Genomic DNA, 21,299 nt, shown 5'->3' on the forward strand with positions numbered 1-21,299 from the left:
CAGCGAGATACAGACAGCACAGACAGAGCTGACTGCACCAAAAGTGCCAGACAGCTTAGACAGATATAGACAGCACCAGGCAGTGCCAGACAGCATCAGACGGCACAGACAGTGCGGGACATTGCCAAAGAGAGAAAGCGAGTGACAGACAGCACAGAGCTAGACATCACTGATAGACCAGACAGCCAAACAGTACTAGACAGCAACAGACAATGTCAAACAGCACCAGACATTACAGAGACTGTAGAACCAGACATCACAGACAGCACCAGACATCACAAACACTAACAGAGAGTGCCAGAAAGTTCAGACAGCTATAGACAGCACAAACAGTGCCAGACACCTCAGACAGCACCAGACATTTCCAGAAAATGGCAGACAGCACCAGCCAGGACAGCACTGGACATCACCAGACAGCTCAGAAAGCATCAGACAGCACAGAAAGAGCCAGACGGCACCAGACATAACAAGCAACACTGTCAGACAGCACCAGACATTACAGATACTGTAGAATCAAACAGCACAGACAGCTCAGACAGCACCAGACAACACATACAGGAACAGAAAGTGCCAGACAGTTCTGGACAGTGCCAGAGAGTTCTGGACAGTGCCAGAAAGTACAGACAGCGTAGAGAGCTCTAGACAGAGCCAGACAACACCAGGCAGTACAAACAGCATCAGAGAGCACAAACAGCATTAGAAAGAGCCTGGTGGCACCAAACAGTGCCAGGCAGAGCCAGACAGCTCTACACAGACCCAGACAGCCCAAACAGCACCAGATGACACCAGACAGCTCAGGCATATCTAGACAGCACCAGATAGCACCAGACAACACAAAGAGCTCAGACAGCTAAAGATAATACCAGACAGTGACAGACAGCTCTAGACAGCACCAGAAAGTGCCAGACAGCTCTAGACAGCACAAGACAGTGCCAAACAATGCCAGACAGCATGAAAGCTCAGACAGCATTAAAGGGTACCAGACAGCCCAAAAAGCACAGACAGCACACACAGCATTAGGAAGAGCCAGACAGCCCGAACAGCACTCGTCAACACCAGACAGCTCTGGACAGCACCAGACAGTGCCAGAGACCATGATAGCTCAGACAGAATCAAAGGGTACCAGACAGCCCAAACAGCACCAGATAACACCAGACAGCTCTAGACAGCACCAGACAGCATGAAAGCTCAGACAGCATCAAAGGGTACCAGACAGCCCAAACAGCACCAGATAACACCAGACAGCTCTAGACAGCACCAGACAGTGCCAGACAGCATGATAGCTCAGACAGCATCAAAGGGTACCAGACAGCCCAAAAAGCACAGACAGAACACACAGCATTAGAAAGAGCTTGACAGCCCAAACAGCACCAGATAACACCAGACAGCTCTAGACAGCACCAGACAGTGCCAGACAGCATAATAGCTCACAAGACAGGTACCAGACAGCCCATACAGCATATACAGCACAAACAGCACCAGATAACACCAGACAGCTCCTAACAGTGCCAGACACCATTGGACAGTATTAGACAGCACTAGACAGCCCTAAAAGCACCAGAAAGCATGGACAACACAAACAGCATTAAAAAGAGCCAGATGGCACCAAACAGTACCAGACAGCGCCAGACAGCTCTACACAGACCCAGACAGCCCAAACAGCAACGGACAGCACAAACAGCATTAAAAAGAGCCAGGTGGCACCAAACAGTATCAGACAGTGCTTCACAGACCCAGACAGCCCAAACAGCACCAGATAGCACAATTTACAGTTTAGGCATCTCTAGACAGCAGCAAATAGCACCAGACAACACAGACAGCTCAGACAGCTATAGATAGCACCAGACAGCTCTAGACAGCACCAGATAGCACCAGACAGCTCTAGACAGCACCAGATAGTACCAGACAGCTCTAGACAGCACCAGATAGTACCAGACAGCTCTAGACAGCACCAGACAGCTCTAGACAGCACCAGATAGTACCAGACAGCTCTAGACAGCAGCAGATAGTACCAGACAGCTCTAGACAGCGCCAGACACAACTGGAGAGTATGATACAGCAACAGACAGCACAAACAGCATCAGTGAGTGCTAGACAGCACCAGACAATACAAACAGTATTAGAAAGAGCCAGATAGCACCAGATGGCACCAAACAGTACCAGACAGTGCACATAGCACCAGACAGCATCAGACAGCACCAAAAAGCGCAGACAGCAGCAGGAAACAAGCACAAGACATTCAACCCAACACATTTAGATAATAAGTTTATCTATATGACTACAAAGTCGTTACCATGCAGTGTTTTATGAGAGAATAAACGAAATATTCTATGGCTGCTACACCATGATCTTCTTCAGATCGCTCCACAGGCCTGTCATTCCTGTTATAAAATACATTTTCCAGCCGTCAGCTCTGGCCCTCTGCGCCGAGCTCAAACATCACATCTGACCTTCAGGCATTTTGAAGCTAGCTGCCCTCCGAGCCCTCTTTTAATTAGTTAATGATGACACTAAACCCAGTTAACCTCACCCCAGAGCGAGATGGCGTTTCTTTCCGATGATGATGAACACACATGCTTTTGTTAACGATTGAAATGATTTGATTATGAGGATTTTTGCAGGAGCGCTGCACCTCAGGGACGAGTAATTATTATCCTGTGTGAAATTTGCTCATGAGAAGCGAATAGTATTTGATTACGTGCTCTAGGCCTGGTGAGTGTGTAGACGAGGAGGTGAAATCACACGTAGCACTGGCTCTTGGCTTCAGCTTCATGTTGTAGTTGTTTTGATCAGATTGATTTCAGAACTATGAGTAAGATAAGAGGGAGACTGATAGAGAGACACAAACATTTTTTAGTCTCTCTCTCTTTCCTCTCACTCACTCTCTGTCTCTTTCTCCTCCTTTTAGGCAGGAATGAGGACTTGTCTCGTACAAAGAAAGTGCAAGAAATTGTAAGTGTGACAGAGTTGGAGAAAGTGTGAGACAGCGTGAGAAAATCTGAAACAGCATGAAAGAGTGTGAGAGAGTGAAAAACAGCATGCTAGAGTCAAAAAGAGTGTGAGACAGTGTGAGGGATTGTAATACAGTGTAAGAGACTGTGAGAGAGTGTGAGACAGTGTGAGAGAGTGTAAGACAGTGTGAGGGATTGTAATACAGTGTAAGAGACTGTGAGAGAGTGTGAGACAGTGTGAGAGAGTGTAAGGCAGTGTGAGGGATTGTGATACAGTGTAAGAGACTGTGCGAGATTGTAATACAGTGTAAGAGACTGTGAGAGAGTGTGAAAGTGTGAGTGTGAGACAATGTGAGAGAGTGCAAATAAGTGTGAGAGAGTGTAATAAAGTGTGAGTAAATGTAAAACAGTGTGAGACAGTGTGAGAGTGTAAGTGAGTGTGAGACAGTGTGAGTGAGAGTGTAAGGCGGTGTAAGACCGTATAAGACAGTGTGAGTGCGTGTAAGTCAGTGTTTGACAGTGTGAGAGAGTGTAAGTGAGTGTGAGACAGTGTAAGAGAGTGTATGTGAGTGTGATACAGTGTAAGTGAGTTTAAAACAGTGTAAGACAGTGCGAGACAGTGTGAGTAAGAGTGTGAGACAGTGTGAGACAGTGTAAGACAGTGTAAGAGAGTGTAAGTGAGTGTGAAATAGTGTGAGAGAGTGTAAGTGAGTGTGAGACAGTGTGAGAGTATAAGTGTGAGAGAGTGTATGTAAGTGTATGACAGTGTGAGTGAAAGTGTGTGAGACAGTGTAAGACAGTGTGAGAGAGTGTAAGTGTAAGAGAGTGTAAGTGCGTGTGAGACAGTGTGAGAGAGTGTGAGAGAGTGTGAGAGAGTGTGAGACAGTGTGAGATAGTGTAATTGAGTGTAAGAATGTGAAAGTAAGTGTGAGACAGTGTGAGAGAGTGTGAGTGTGGGACAGTATAAGAGAGTGTAAGTGAGTGTGAGACAGTGTGAGAGAGTGTAAGTAAGTGTGAGACAGTGTGAGAGAGTGTAGGATAGTGTGAGAGTGTGAGAGACAGTAAGAGAGAGTGTGAGTGTGAGAGAGTGTAAGTGAGTGTGAGACAGTGTGAGAGAGTGTAAGTGAGTGTGAGAGAGTGTAAGTGAGTGTGAGAGAGTGTGAGAGAGTGTAAGTGAGTGTGAGACAGTGTGAGAGAGTGTAAGTGAGTGTGAGAGAGTGTGAGAGAGTGTAAGTGAGTGTGAGACAGTGTGAGAGAGTGTAAGTGAGTGTAAGAGAGTGTGAGACAGTGTGAGAGAGAGTGTGAGTGTAAGAGAGTGTAAGAGAGTGTAAGTGAGTGTGAGACAGTGTGTGAGAGAGTGTAAGTGAGTGTGAGAGAGTGTGAATGTGAGACAGTGTGAGAGAGTGTAAGTGAGTGTGAGAGGGTGTAAGTGAGTGTGAGATAGTGTGAGAGAGTGTGAGTGTGAGACAGTCTGAGAAAGTGTAATTGAGAGTGAGACAGAGACCATTGTCCCTGATTCACACTTATGAACTGTAAAAGCTTGGTTGAGCGCTGCAGCTCAGTCACACAATACAGGAATTTTAGGTGAAACAGCTCTAAATGAAGTGTTTTGAAAAGAAAGAAATGAAATATTTGAGTAAGTAATTACGCCTCTTTTGCTCTGACTCAGACTAATTCCTCAGCTGTTCTGAGTTTTCACAACATAGTGATTTGATTATACCTCGAAATCAGAACTCAAAGTCTGCAATAATGTAGAATTCCAGGCTTAAAAGTTGATCTGGAAGAGTAACTGACCGAAGGGAGAGAACGATAGCTCGCATCATTTTATTCAGATGTTTTTTATTCATATTAATATTAATATATATATATATTTTTTAATCATAGTTTTTGCCAGAACCTTTGTATTCCATGTGTATGTAAGATAGTTTTCTTTTTCTGTCTGTTTCTCTATCTACACTATACAATATGGTTGTGAATCTTTCTAAGCATCTCAGTCCACATTTAATCTTAATCTGCTCTTATAATAAGATCCTGGAGTGCAGTCAGTGTTCATATTTAGCTTCCACTTCAACCGATAGAAAGCAGAACTTCATGGAGCTGGCTTTGTGCTGAAACAGGTTTGGTTCTCCTAGTTCAAGTGAAGGAAAATTGTCATGCTCCTGCATCCAAAGATATCCTAAATGTTTCCTGGTGTCCCAATACTTTTGGAAGTGTAAATTGTATGATTGATTTATAGATAGATAGATAGATAGATAGATAGATAGATAGATAGATAGATAGATAGATAGATAGATAGATAGATAGATAGATGGGATCTACACTATAGACTTACACTTTCTTGGTGTCCCAATACTTTTGGAAGTGTAAATTGTATGATTGATTTATAGATAGATAGATAGATAGATAGATAGATAGATAGATAGATAGATAGATAGATAGATAGATAGATAGATAGATAGATAGATAGATAGATAGATAGATAGATAGATAGATAGATAGATAGATAGATAGATGGGATCTACACTATAGACTTACACTTTCTTGGTGGCCCAATACTTTTGGAAATGTATAGTGTATGTTAGTTAGACAGACAGTTATTAATATTTTTTGTTTGTGTGTGTGTGTGTGTGTGTGTGTGTGTGTGTTTGTGTGTGTGTTTGAGTGTGTGTGTGCGTGTGTTTGTGTTTGTGTGTGAGTGGTTAGGTGGGTTTGTGTGTGAGTGGTTAGGTGTGTGTGTGTGTGTGTGTGTGTGTGTGTGTGTGTGTGTGTGTGTGTGTGTGTGTGTGTGTGTGTGTGTGTGTGTGAATGTTTGTGTGTGTGTTTGAGTGTGTGTGTGCGTGTGTTTGTGTGTGAGTGGTTAGGTGTGTTTGTGTGTGAGTGGTTAGGTGTGTTTGTGTGTGTGTGTGTGTGTGTGTGTGTCTGTGTGTGTGTTTGTGTTTGTGTGTGTGTTTGTGTGTGTGGTTAGATATGTGTGTGTGTGTGTGTGTGTGTGTGTGTGTGTGTGTGTGTGTGTGTGTGTGTGTGTGTGTGTACTCCATTTGCCTATCCAGGTTTTGAAGTCTCAGGTGAAGAGTTTAGTGTTGCAACAGCTGCTTCTGACATGTACATTAACAGAGTTTCTCTTTGATGAGTGACGAGGACACTTGAAATCATCCCTCATGAAGCTCCACTTCATTCATTTTTTGTTCCAGCTGCAACACCAGGTGGCTTTGAAGGGAAAAAATAACTGAAATACTGATGATTTCTATTCTGAAATATATCTGAAATCACCAGAAAGACGAGCTGATATTGTCTTTTCTGGTGAAAAACATCCACTTTGACATTTTTTAGTGCGTTATCAAATACTTTTCTGTTCAGCACTGCTGCAAAGAGTGATTAGCTCATTTAGTCTACTTTAAGTCTTTAACCTTAAGTATTTGGACAACTGACCATTTCTAGCTGTATGTGGTTCTTCTCCACGGAATGTAGAGGAACATATTTTCCAGAAGAGTTGAAGTTATTTTAAGAGTGAATAGAAACAATGTGGAATGGGATGTTTAGAAAAAAAAGCACATAGCAATCTTATTTTAAGGTTTCCACAAAATTTTGGCCAATACTATGATAGATTTTCCGGCTCGATGTTGTTGTGTCAAATAAGAGAATAGTTCAGTGCTGATTATGATTTTATATGTTAAAGATTGATTAGGGTTGAGAGTCGTTTACCAGGGAGCGTATGCGGAAAAATCAGCAGCAGCATCGATCAGGACCACGGCTGAAGATCCGCAGGATGCGGTATGACAGTCACGCGCTCTCCTCGCTCGGTTATCTATAGCAGCATCACCGCCTCCTGCAGCGTTACGATCGCTCACACTGTCCTACATCCAGCCCACTGGAAAAAAAAAAACGCTTTCTTTGATGCATTCTTCACTGGAATGTTTCTGTATATCTCGTTTTGCAAGAGGACGGTCGTCAGCTTCATCATCACCTTCATCACCAGTCCCTTCTGTGCTGCCTGGAAACGACCTTGCTGCTTAACCCCGGCTGAAGTAGAGCCAGAGAAGCTCTCGTGTCGCTCTTTCTTCCTTTCCTTAAGTGGCAGTTGCAGGCCTTTGTCGAGTGTTGTAATCAAGTTTGCGAGGGTGGCTTTGATTGAGAACGAGCTCTTTCGGGTGTTTTTTGACGTCTAACCGCCCACATCTGCTGCTGTCTGCTCTCTAAAGCCCTCAGAAAGAGACAGAGAGAGAACGAGAGAGAGGAAGAGGACTCGTCTCGCTCTCATTAGTACAACGATCAATTGCACACCTCTGATTGGTGTCGCTTTCGGAGACGCTTAGCATTAAACGATCTGTTCGGTGACTCTCATGGAGGACGTTGTTGATTTACAACTGGAGGAACGAAACAAAAAAGCCCCAAAGCCAGAAATACAATTTGGAGGGGCTCTAAAAGATTTTAGAGATTTTTTTTTTTCTGCTCAGATCAAAATATCTAGCTCCAAAGACATTAGACTACAAAGTGGTATTTCGAGGCTAGTTTTAGAACATGCCAACAGATGGCAGCACAAAGCTACACGCACAGTCACAGGAAGCACCGACCTTCATAAGTCAGTGTGCAAAAAGACATTGTCCTGTGTAGACTGGGAGCCATGCTAATGGTGCTAATCTGATCACGTGCGTTACCACGTCTGCTATTCTGACCACGTGTGCACCCTGTCACCGAGCTCTCCTCACACTAAATTTTTTTGAGGTTAAAAGATTACAAGTTTTGTGTTTTAAACTCAAAAATGTTTGTTTTTGTTTTTCGATCAAGGAAGAAAACAGCATATACATTTTGCAATGTTGCGCAGACGACACTTGTTTTGTATTATGCCTGGAGTGAAAGATCTAATCAAACTTTACTTATCCCTTGGCGTGTGTGTCCTTTAGCAACAAGGAAATACTTGTTTTTTTAGCACAGAATCACCAGATCATCATACTGGAGTTTTAAACTTGAAAATTTCAATTTTTTTCTAGTAAATTAGTTTTTTTTTTTTCGTAGTTTTTACTTAAAAACTTCACTCCCCTCGCTTTCCAACTTTTTTAAAAATCCTATAACCAAAATGATTCTGCAAGATTTTTTTTCCCAACTACATTGAAGTTCTCTGTTATAGGCGAACCTGCAATTTAGTAAATTCCCAGTTTATTCCCAATATATTCCTGTTAATTTCCAGGTTTCCAGTGTGGAATTTTTCACCCTTATTTCTGAATTAAAGCTCTAGTTTTTGACACGGTCATGTTCAGTAAAAGGCGTGTTCTTTTGGTACCTTAAACCAATCACTTTCTTCTTCACAACCACTAGTCACCTGGTTTTCCCAAGGGCTGGAATTACACGAATAAAAAAAACATTTACTTCAATCCATGGACAGCATAATCATGGAGCTGGCTTTGTGCACAGGGGAAACGTCATGCTGGAACACGGAAGCCACATGCTAACAAAGAGAAAATTTCACGCTAATGCATCTAAAGGCAACTGTGGGCCTCCAATTTTGTGAGAAAATATTGAAGAAGAACCACTTATAGCTATGAAAATAAAAACAACAGATGTCCAGATACAGTACTTTTAGCCATATAGAGTGTAGTTTGCTACCTTTTGCTTGTAGTTTGCTACACTTGATTGTAGTCTGCATGCAAGTTTTGCTAATGTAATGACAGTCCTAAAGTACTCACATTGTATTCGCTTGTACATTTCCTAAAGATCTAAACTTTCTACACTTTTCCCACCTGGAGGATTGAAATTATTCCTAAAACGATTAGTATCTCTCCGGATTAATCGATTAGCCGGCGGTGTTTTATGATGTATAAAGCCGGCGGATGGAAACCGGAGCGCGCAGACATGTCGTCTGAACGTATGTGTCTTGAACAGAGTCCCCGAGGTGGCAAATGCAGACACGCATATCGATCTGTTCAGCGTATTTCAGAGCAACACTGGAGGGGTTTCAGGGTGGGGTTGTTGGTGAAGGTGAAGGGGTGGGGGGAATACATCGTTCTGCAGAGCGATGTTATCATTTTATAACATGGCACTGTTTTGCAGTAAAAATCTCCCTAATTGGAAATACTTCAGTAAAGTACAGATATGTGAAATTGCTACTTAAGTACAGGAACGGATTACATTTACTTTGTTACTGTCCTTCACAGTCTGGTGAGAGCTCAGTGGTTAAAGCATTGAACTTTGGGTCACAAGTTCAAATCCCACCACCACCAAGCTGCCACTGCTGGGCCCTTTAACAAGGCCCTTAACCCTCTCCTGCTCAGTTGTAATTGCTCTGGACAAGGGCGTCTGCCAAATGCGTGTAAATGTTCAAACTTTTAGCAACAACTGTATAGAATTTCTTTGGACAATCTCTCAAATTTTCTCCAAAAAGTCCTCTAATAAACTCATTTAGACAGTCAAAATCTCCTGCAATAGAACTCAAACCCAATTAACACCCTTGCGGCTGAATAAACATCCATAAACCTCCACAAAATCAAGTGGAACATCTCCCCAGAAGAGAAGAGTGGAGGTTATTATTACAGCAAATCAGTAAATGTGGAACGGGGTTTTGAAACAGAAAAACATTCTTATGCAATCTTATGCTCAGGTTCCCACAAACTTTTGGGGAAAATAAATCTTGTAAATAAATGTATTAATACAGTTGTTTATTAGCGAATAAGAAAAGAAATCTGGGATCGCTTCCAATCTGTCAAAATATAGCTTGAATATAACGGCGTAGACGGTACACGTGGGTGGAAAGAAGGTCCAAAGCGTCCCATCTGCCTGCTGTCTGTGGACATCACGCGTATTCTTATCTCATATTTGACGACGGCTGAGCGACACACAGCCACGATTTCTGCAGTAATACGTTCAGGGAGCGAACGTGGAGTGTCTGATGATGCGCGTTCTGCGTCGATGTGAAGAGGCTCGGCTTTGTTCACCTCGGTGTGGTGGCACGGCGGTTTGTTGATTGCTTTTGTTTAGGGTTTATATATAGACGTGCGGTACGCGTCCGGTGGTTTTACCACTTACACGCAAAAAACCCACGCGGCTCATCAGCCGATACCAAACGTCCAATCTCGATGGCGCAGAAAGTGCTTCTTAATCTCATTTCTCTCTCTTTCTTTTTCTTTCTTTCTCGAAGTAAAAACCTTGTGAGATTATTTATTTGAGATTCAAGATTTTTATTTGTCACAAACAAAGTTATAGGCAGAATCCAACTTGCAGTGAAAGTAAAGACTGATCGGCTGATTGTGCATTGAGTAAAAGGTCTATTAGTAGAAATTATTTTTTAATATAAGGGGGGAATAAAGACGTTATAGAGGATATAAGAAAATTGATTATACATCGATACGGTGGTATTTAAAAAATTTGTGCAAATATATTTAGATGTGTCAAAGGAAGTAAAAAATTTTATGTCGTACAGTAGCAATGCTCATTATAGGCAACACTTATCTCATTTCTTGTTTTCTATATAATTTTATTACAAAACACTGTATTAAATTCATCCAACTGAGCTGTTAAAAAACCCAACAGAAGCATCTTAGTGGTGGTGGGATTTGAACTCATGTTCATCTGAGGAGAAGTCCAACATCTTAACCACTGAGCTATCCCTTTCCTCAGTACACCAAATTTGTGGGCACCTAACCACAGTATGTGCATCGTTTTGAGCATCATATTCCACAGGTAGTCTCCATTTGCTCTTAAAATAACCCCTCCACTCCACTTCTCCACTGGGAAGATGTTCTGCTAGATTTTGTCGAGATTTGTATGAGATTCAGATAACTCATTAACTCTATAGCAGGAGATCTTAAACATCTTCCAACCCAGAGCTGGGTTTGTGCACCGGGGCAGGTTTGATAACCAGAATAAGTAGCTTGACCTCATATCTCCTGGTCCGTGTCGTTAGTTCTTTTGTCACGTGTATTATTGTAACAATGATATCGAGATTTTGACCAAGACAACCTGATCTATTGCACTGTGTAGTCACGTGATAAAAGAACGAACGATACGTACCAGAAGAGTCGAGTACTGAATTATTTTTCCTGTACATAACCTACAAAGATATTGCGATGCTTTGCTTGTAGAAAATGAACGAATCACTCTTTGAGAGGACTCGTTCTTCTGGGTCACATGAAAGATTCGTTCACTAGTGGAGTGGAGAAGGGGATCTGGAGGAGTGAGAGGGAAAGTTTAGATGGTGGTAAGACCTGTTTTGGTGTACGGTTTAGAAAAAACAGAAGGTTGAGCTGGAGGTGTCAGAGTCAAAGATGCTGAGATGTTCATCAGGAGGGATGAGGATAGACGGATCAAAAATAAGTTTATTAGAGAGACTGGGCAGGTAAGATTTTTGGGAGTGGTTTGGTCATGTGCAGAGGAGGGACATGAAGTATTTCATGGGGTGGAAGAATGCTGAGGATGGAGGAAAAGAGGAAGGCCAAGGAGAAGATTTATGGATGGTAGGTTTGAAAGAGGCAGATGTAGAGGACTGAGACGGATGTTCTGCTGTGGAGACCCCTGTGAAAAGAAGAAGAAAATTCTGTATCCTGTCTGTTTTGTTGTTCATTACATGCTGACAGTGTTTGTTCCTCTACTTAGACCTAGTGTTTAATTTTGGCCTCCTCTGTGATTGAGATTGACACCACTGCACTACACAATAAAAAAAAATACCAAAGTGTGCTAGATAATGTGTCTTCAGAAACACCAGATAAAAAGATTTAGGTTGTGTAGGTGTTTGTGGATATAAAACTCTTTCACACTGGTTTTAATTGTCTGTATACAAATGGAAATGTGGAATCACCTTCTCCTAATTTTCCCAGTTACTCGATCCTGAGAACTCAACAAGACTTTACACTATAAATATACACTTTATAGGGTAAAGGTTGTGTATCGAAGCAGGCGTGTTTTGTTTCTCCAGATTTTCCTCTCTGACGGGATTAAATTGCCTGATGTACTAAAATAAAGCCGTGAAAATAAACACCAGCACCAGCTTGTTCTGAATCACACACCCCGCTGCGATACACGCGCACCAGCCGAGGTGTGATCCGGTTTATTACTGCTTACTAATTATCTCGTAGAACAATAACAGATCTTCTGAGATTGTTTCGAAGTGTGTAAACAGTTTTCGGTCAGATCTGAAAGGATGTTCAGTTACACCTGAAAATATTCACTTCACTATGTTACCTACACTGTATGGGTAAAGGTTTGTGGACCCCCCCACCACAAGATTGGGATCTTTTTTTCCCATTTGCTCTTATAATGACCTCCACTCTTCTGTGATTTCATTCCGATACTGTAACGTCAGGTACTGATGTAGGTGAGGTGAGATCTTTCACATCTCCCAACCCATGGAAAGCAGATCTTCATGGAGCTGGCTTTGTGGACAGGGGCATTGTCATGCTAAAACAATTTTGAGTGTTTTAGTTAAAGTGAAGGCAAAATTTCATGGGTGGGCCAGGTAAGGTATGGGTCGGCCAGGTTAGGTTTGAGTGGGACAGGGTAGATTTGGGTGGGTCAGGGTAGGTTTGGGTGGGTCATGGTAAGTTTGGGTGGGCCAGGTTAGGTATGGGTGGCTCAGGGTAGGTATGGTTGCATTGAAGTAGGTATGGGTGGGCAAGATAACTGCAGTATATATATAAGAAATCTAAGGTGGTAAGAAACACCCTGAAATCTAAATTCTTGAATTTCTGATCTGGAAGGTCCTACTTTGACATTTTTTGCTGGGTAGAAGCAAAAGTGAGTGCTGGGAAGAAGGTCATCTCTTAGAGACGCATCGTTATTCACCTCATCACATCACCATTGCATTTTTGTGCTTTTTTTGTGCATTATGGTGTCTTTGGGGATTTAAAACTAAGGCAAATTGTGTGTTTTTGTACAAATTCTACAGGCAAGAAAACGCAAAAGTATGAATGGTTCGTAAAAAAGCTTAACATCTGTTTTTTCTCCAGATGTCCACCTTTTCTCGAAACGTCTTGTAAATGTGCTTGTAAGTGTATCTGCAACCAAACGATTTCTTCTCCTCTGTCAGTCGTTGTGGAATGAAAAAACAGCTATTAAATCCACATTAGGTGGACTAGTGCGCTCTCTGACCATCCAATCAAAAGAGGTGAAATGCCTCTGAGTGACCAAATCACAGCCTGATTGGTTAAAGCAACAGATTTATTCTATAAAAAAAGCCTGCATTACGCACAGTTCGGGCCTTATGGCAGATAGATTCCTTTGACCCCAGCAACTACTCATCCAAGCTGTTCTGTCTCTTTTCTCGGCAGATCGAGGATATAATCACCCGTCTCCAGGACGAAACCGACGGCGTTCCCATCAGAACTGTCAAGAGCTTCATGTCAAAGATTCCCAGCGTGGTCACAGGTAAGGAGAGCCAATTAGAGAGCTCCTAAATCACTGGTACAACAAATCAACACTCAAATCAACGCTCAGGAAAAATGTTAGTATCTGGTATTGCAATTATACAGGCATGGGTGGGCCAGGGTAGGAATAGATTGTTTAGGGAAGGCATTATATAGGCATGTGTGAACCAGGGTAGGCATTATGCAGGAATGGGTGGGCCAGGGTACTAATAGATGGGCCAGGGAAAACATTACACAGGCATGGTGGTCCAGGGTAGGATCAGGGGGCCAAGGAAGGCATTATGCAGGCAAGGGTGGGCCATGGTAGGAATAGGTAGGCCAGGAAAGGCATTATATAGGCATGCATAAGCCAGAGAAGGCATTATGCAGACATGGATGGGCCAGGGTAGGAAAGGGTGGGCCAGGGTAGCCATTATACAGGCATGTGTGGGCCAGAGTAGGAAAAGGTGGGCCAAGAAAGGCAATATGTAGGCATATGTGATATCTTGGCTTATAGTGTTTCCTAATGTTCGTAACAGACTCTCTTTTACTGAACACTAGGCTCAGACATCGTTCTGTGGTTGATGAAGAATCTTTTCATTGAAGATCCTGGTGAGTGCAAATCTGTAACAGGAAATAAAACCCAAGACTTAAAAATGATAAAGATCTCACTGCCCTGGTACATAAAGATAAATTGAGATCTCTTTCATTTTAGCTGAGGCTTTGCACATTGGGAGTCTGATTGCAGCTCAGGGCTACATCTTTCCAATCTCGGACCACGTGCTCACCCTGAAAGATGACGGCACCTTCTACCGCTTCCAGGTGAGCTCTTGGACCAGCAAGAAACAAAGGGAACACAATGACATTTTACATTATATGAGAAATCCCAGCTGTTAGAGAAAGATCTGTATTTACTTTCCACTTTCATATACAACACACACTGTCAGTTTCTTTCTTTCTTTCGTTCTTTCTTTCTTTCTTTTTTTCTTTCTTTCTTTCTTTCTTTCTTTCTTTCTTTCTTTCTTTCTTTCTTTCTTTCTTTCTTTCTTTCTTTCTTTCTTTCTTTCTTTCTTTTTGGTAGGAAGCTTTCAATATTCCACTTGGAAATATCCACATTGAGGTCGACGAAAACTGATTATCTTCACTTCAGTATAAATAAATTAATCAATTAATTTATTAATCGAGAAATGCAGCTTATTTATATGATATTATTAGATTGTAGGATATCTTATGAAGGCTTTTTCAGTCTGAATTGAACCTCTGCTTTCTTCAATATGTGCCATTTTTCCCTCTATTTCTTTTCTCAGAGTTTATATCCAGCTTGAAAACGATAAATGTCCTGACTTAAGCAATTCATCCAAACCGATAACTTCTTTATTATTCCAAATGAGGCAGCTTTGTTTCCTTCCTTCCTTCTCTCTCTCTCTCTCTCTCTCTCTCTCTCTCTCTCTCTCTCTCTCTCTCTCTCTTTCTCTCTCTCTCTGGGTGTTTTGCTGTGTTCAATATGAGCACAAAGCTTTATAAAAGCAGCTTTTGCTAGTTTTTTCCCTCATATATTGTGACACTCTCGATTGATGGACGAGGTCAGACAGGAGTCTCAGTGGACTATGATGTTTGTGGATGATATTGTGATTTGTGGTGAGAATAGGGAGCAGGTGGAGAAGCGTCTGGAGAGGTGGAGGTACACGCTGGAGAGAAGGGGAATGAAATGTGAATGAGAGGGAGGGCAGTGGAGGGGTGCAGTTGCAGGGAGAAGAGGTGGAAAAGGTGGAGGAGTTCAGGTACCTGGGGTCAACAGTGCAAAGTAATGGAGAGTGTGTTAGAGAAGTAAAGAAAAGAATGCAGGCAGAGTGGAGTGGGTGGAGAAGAGTGGCAGGAGTGATTTGTGATAGAAGAGTATCTGTGAGAGTGAAAGGGAAAGTTTATAGGACTGTGGTGAGACCTGAGATGTTGTATGGTTTAGAGACAGTGGCATTGAGTAAAAGACAGGAGGTGGAGCTGGAGGTAGCAGATCTGAAGATGTTGAGGTTTTCGTTGGGAGTGACGATGATGGACAGGATTAGAAATGAGTTTATTAGAGGGACAGCGCATGTAGGACGTTTTGGAGACAAGGTGAGGGAGGTGTGATTGAGATGGTTTGGACATGTTCAGAGGAGGGACATGGGGTATATCAGTAGGAGAATGCTGAGGATGGAGACACCAGGAAGGAGGAAAAGAGGAAGACCAAGGAGGAGGTTTATGGATGTGGTGAGGGAAGACATGCGGGTAGTTGGGTGGAAAAAGGCAGATGTAGAGGACAGGGGGGTATGGAGACGGATGATCCGCTGTGGCGCCCCCTAATGGGAGACGGCGAAAGAAGAAGAAGAAGAAGATATTGTGACACTTTCATTGTCTACACACATATTCACACACTCATACACACTATCATTTTTACAACCCCAATTCTGAACATGTTGGGATTCTTCCTTCTTTCTTTCTTTCTTTCTTTCTTTCTTTCTTTCTTTCTTTCTTTCTTTTGTAAATTTTTTATTCGGTTTCTATATAAATGTAATTATTCTCCTGTTCTGACTTTAGTCATGATAAATAAAGCAATACTTCGCTGAACCACTGACCAAACATTTTTTTTCTCCAGATGAAAAGTTTCGCTTTTAGTAATGTGTTAATGAGAGTGTCGCTGTGTGTGAGTGACACTAACTAAATTCCCTGCCGCTTTCTTTCCCCCGCACGTTCATTAATGAGCGAGTGGAAATTGTGTTTTTTTTTTCTTCTCTGTAGAGCAGGAAGAATTAAACTCTCAGCCCAGGGAGTGTCTACAGCCCTGTCTGTACCAGCTGTGTCCAGATGTTACAGTGTGTCTATGTGTGTGTGTGTGTGTGTGTGTGTGTGTGTGTGTGTGTGTGTGTGTGTGTGTGTGTGTGTGTGTGTGTGTTGAGTGTCTGTAATATGTAATATGTGTATGTGTGTATGGTATATGAGTGGTGTGTGTGTGTGTGTGTGTGTGTGTGTGTGTGTGTGTGTGTGTGTGTGTGTGTGTGTGTGTGTGTGTGTGCGTGTCAGTGGTGGCCCATGCATTTGGTACCTGGGTCTTCAGTGAGGACGTACCCGACTTAATCCACCTCTTAATACCACCACATCACGTCGCAATTATAGAAACCATCAATACAAAATAACAACACGTGGCATTACAGAGAGACATTTCACATCTGGAGGTAAAAACCATTTTACTAAAGCAAGAAACCCAGTTAAGACTCCAAACCTCTACACTACAACCACAACTGTGCACCTACAACATCTGGAGCAGTTCAGAATCAATATTTGTCCAATAACATGACAAAAACATAAAATGTAAATAAAATACAACCTACTCACCAGAGATGCAGACTCATAATGTGCAGCGCCCCCCAGAGGCTGTGATCCAGTGGTACCGCTCGTATTTACTGGTCTGAAGGTGGAGAACAAACCCTTTCCCATGCTGAGACACGCTAGCTAGCTTCAGGGTTTACTGACCTCCTCACCATGTCTAGCTTTTCTTCAAAATGTACTTTCAAGTATGTCCGAGACCAAATCAATTTCTCTTCCTCCGTAGGTATAAAAAAGTCAAACTCAGATGTATTAACATGTGCAGAGCTGCAGACGTGTTTTACCAGTCGAACTCGGCTGTAACAGTTTCCCTCTGACCAACCAATCAGAGGATAGAAAAATGCTGACAATATTCTGGGCCAGCGAGCTGCTCTGTGAGGAGAATCTAAAATCTGATTGGTTAAAGAAACAGACTCATTTCTAATAGAGACTGAGGTAAAAAGGCCAGCAGTATTGACTATGAAGGCCCTGGGCAGATTAGATTGACATGGCAGCACATAGAGGCTGAAATCTGATTGGACAAAAAATCTGATAAACACCCACATACACGTACTGGAAGCAGTGCAGTAAATAAATGCTGTGTGTATATGTTTGTGTGTGTGTGTGTGTGTGTGTGTGTGTGTGTGTGTGTGTGTGTGTGTGTGTGTGAGGCTGTCATTAAGTGCAGTATTTAATAAAGCAGTACATTTAAAGGCAAGAATGAAGTTCCTCTTTCTTTCTTTTTCACATGCTCTCTCTCTCTCTCTCTCTCTCTCTCTCTCTCTCTCTCTCTCTCTCTCTCTCTCTTTTTTTCCTCTCTCTCTCTCTGCTCTTTTTCTGCTGTCTGTTTCTTTTTCAGGCTCCCTACTTTTGGCCATCGAATTGCTGGGAGCCAGAAAACACAGATTACGGTGAGCAAAAGACCCCCCCCCCCCCCCCTCCGACCCAACACACACACACACACATACACTATCACATTACTACATGACCGCTCACTCATCAATCACTTATTACTCACTAATTATTCACTTATTATTTACTCATCACTTACTAATCACTCTTTTATTAATAACTCATCCCTCACTCATTATTCACTCATTATTCACTTATCTCTCAATCATCTTTCAATCATCACTCACTCATCACTTACTCATCACTTACTCATTATTCACTCACTCATCACTCACTCATCACTCACTCATAACTCACTCATCACTCACTCATAACTCACTCATCACTCACTCATAACTCACTCATCACTCACGCATCACTTACTCATTATTTACTCACTCATCACTCACTCATCACTCACTCATAACTCACTCATCACTCACTCATCACTCACTCATCACTCACTCATCACTCACTCATCACTCACTCATCACTTACTCATCACTCACTCATTAAACTCCAGCAGGTAGTTTTTACATAATTCACAATTTACTTTGGGATATAATGCATTTTTTTTTCCATCCTATCATTCTTCCTTCCTTCCTTCCTTCCTTCCTTCCTTCCTTCCTTCCTTCCTTCCTTCCTTCCTTCCTTCCTTTTATCATTTCTTTTTTTCATTCATTCCTTCCTTCCTTCCTTCCTTCCTTCATTCCTTCCTTTTTTCATTCCTTTTTTTTCCTTCCTTCCTTCCTTCATCCCTTCCTTCCTTCCTTCCTTCCTTCCTTCCTTCCTTCCTTCCTTCCTTCCTTCCTTCCTTCTGTTGTGTATTTCGTCGTCTTGATGGAGTGTAGCTGTCGGTTGGAAGGAATCTCCGTAGACGCAGTTATTTCGTGTAAATAATGATTTTTATTCAGCACAGAAATATAGCATCTTTACAGGCCTTCCGGTCAAGCCTGGAGTCAGCACGCTCTGATTCAAAGTCTGACTCCCGATCCATGGCTGCACACTCATTATATATTCTGATCATTCTCTGGGTCCGCCTCTTAATGTATAACAGATGTATATGAGCCTACTGTGCAATAATGTTTATCTTAAAGAGAAACCTGTCTTTGTCCAGATTTAATATATCTCAAATGTACCAGCGCTCACTTTCCCAGACCATTCATCTTAACATACAGTGAGAACGGGTCAGAGGTCTTTTCCCAAGAGGACATGCATCCTGGATCATATTCTATACTTCGGCTTATACTGATTTAAGGACGACCATCCGTTTCATTTTCCCAGTCACGGCTCATAAGATAAGCACTATGGGCCTTTCATACATTTGGCTTAAAGGAAAACATCTGGCCAGATGGTTCAGTAATTAACTTTGGCCTTTCCAGGACTGTCACCATTTGTAGAATTGTATGAGTTAAGGCTTTTAGATATTACACATTTAAGATACTATACGTTTAAGACACTACACTTCCTTCCTTCCTTCCTTCCTTCCTTCTTTCCTTCCTTCTTTCCTTCCTTCCTTCCTTCCTTCCTTCCTTCCTTCCTTCCTCTCGTACCTTATTTTTTCGTTATTCTTTTAATTTATCTTATTCTTACTTTTCTCTTTTCATTTTCCATCCACCTTTTTTCTGTCCAAAAATGTAACAAATCCAGCCTGCAGCTTGCTTTCTGTATGCGGGCACATGTACATGCAGATGTGTGTGTGCGTGTGTGCGTGTGTGCGCGTGTGTGTGTGTGTGTGTGTGTGTGTGTGTGTGTGTGTGTGTGTGTGTGTGTTACATGTGTGAAAGGACAGTGAAGTGGGAGTGTCTCATGTGTAAATGTAGGATTCATGCCTCTCTCTCTCTCTCTTTCTCTCTCTCTCTCTCTCTCTTTCTCTTTCTTTCTCTCTCTCTCTCTCTCTCTCTCTCTCTCTCTCTCTCTCTCTCTCTCTCTATATATATATATATATATATATATATATATATATATATATATATATATATATATATATATATATATATATATATATTATTTCCTGCAGCCATTTATCTGTGTAAGAGGACGATGCAGAACAAGACTCGACTGGAGCTAGCAGATTACGAAGCGGTAAGCACACACACACACACACACACACACACACACACACACACACACACACACACACACACAGACACACACACACACACACACACACACACACACACACACACACACACACACACACACACACACACACGTAGTCTCTCTCACTCTCTCCAGAGGGAGGGAACACACAGAGGTGTAACTGCAGCAGCTGAGACAGAGACAGGGACAAGTGATTGATAGTATGACGAGGACAAGTCTCATAGCAACACATCTCAACCCTGAGAGACTCACACTAATCACACTCGTCCTACTTACACTCATCCTACACACACTCGTCCCACTCACACTCATCTTACTCACACTTATCCCACGCACACCCTCGTCCCACTCACACTCATCTCACTCAAACACAACCCTTTTACACTCATCTTACTCACACTCATTCTACACACAGACTCATTCTACACTCACACTCATCTCACTCACACTTATCCCACACTCACACATCCTGTTCACATTCATCCCACACACTCTCATTCTGATTACACACACTCTTCCCTCACACACTCATCCTGATTACACACACTCTTCCGTCACACACACTTATCCTGATCATATACACTCTTCCCTCACACACTCATCCTGATTACACACACTCTTCCCTCACACACTCATCCTGATTACACACACTCTTCCCTCACATACTCATCCTGATTACACACACTGTTTCCACACACACTCATCCTGATTACACACACTCTTCCCTCACACACTCATCCTGATTACACACACTCTTCCCTCACATACTCATCCTGATTACACACACTCTTACCTCACACACTCATCCTGATTATACACACTCTTCCCTCACACACTCATCCTGATTATACACACTCTTCCCACACACACTCATCCTGATTACACACACTCTTCCCACACACACTCATCCTGATTACACACACTCTTCCCTCACACACTCATCCTGATTATACACACTCTTCCTACACACACTCATCCTGATTACACACACTCTTCCCACACACACTCATCCTGATTATACACACTCTTCCCTCACACACTCATCCTGATTTTACACACTCTTCCCTCACACACTCATCCTGATTATATACACTCTTCCCTCACATACTCATCCTGATTACACACACTCTTCCTTCACACACTCATCCTGATTACACACACTCTTCCTTCACACACTCATCCTGATTATATACACTCTTCCCTCACATACTCATCCTGATTATATACACTCTTCCCTCACATACTCATCCTGATTACACACACTCTTACCTCACACACTCATCCTGATTATACACACTCTTACCTCACACACTCATCCTGATTATACACACTCTTCCCACACACACTCATCCTGATTACACACACTCTTCCCACACACACTCATCCTGATTACACACACTCTTCCCTCACACACTCATCCTGATTACACACTCTTCCCTCACACACTCATCCTGATTATACACACTCTTCCCTCACACACTCATCCTGATTACACACACTCTTCCCTCACACACTCATCCTGATTACACACACTCTTCCCTCACACACTCATCCTGATTATACACACTCTTCCCTCACACACTCATCCTGATTATACACACTCTTCCCTCACACACTCATCCTGATTATACACACTCTTCCCTCACACACTCATCCTGATTACACACACTCTTCCCTCACACACTCA

General features: G+C 42.3%; 1 protein-coding gene across 1 annotated transcript in view; it reads left to right on the forward strand.

The window, feature by feature from the left end:
• rgs6 (regulator of G protein signaling 6) overlaps positions 1-21,299 on the forward strand; it is a 91,450-nt gene that overhangs the window by 53,067 nt on the left and 17,084 nt on the right. The window contains exons 3-7 of the mRNA XM_083562676.1: positions 13,205-13,301; positions 13,841-13,891; positions 13,995-14,101; positions 17,478-17,529; positions 19,530-19,594. Of these exons, the coding sequence (XP_083418802.1) occupies positions 13,205-13,301; positions 13,841-13,891; positions 13,995-14,101; positions 17,478-17,529; positions 19,530-19,594 (372 nt within the window). The remainder of the gene's footprint in view (positions 1-13,204; positions 13,302-13,840; positions 13,892-13,994; positions 14,102-17,477; positions 17,530-19,529; positions 19,595-21,299) is intronic.

This window comes from Silurus aristotelis (genome assembly GCF_946808225.1).
Source record: "Silurus aristotelis genome assembly, chromosome: 15".
Taxonomy (NCBI): domain Eukaryota; kingdom Metazoa; phylum Chordata; class Actinopteri; order Siluriformes; family Siluridae; genus Silurus; species Silurus aristotelis.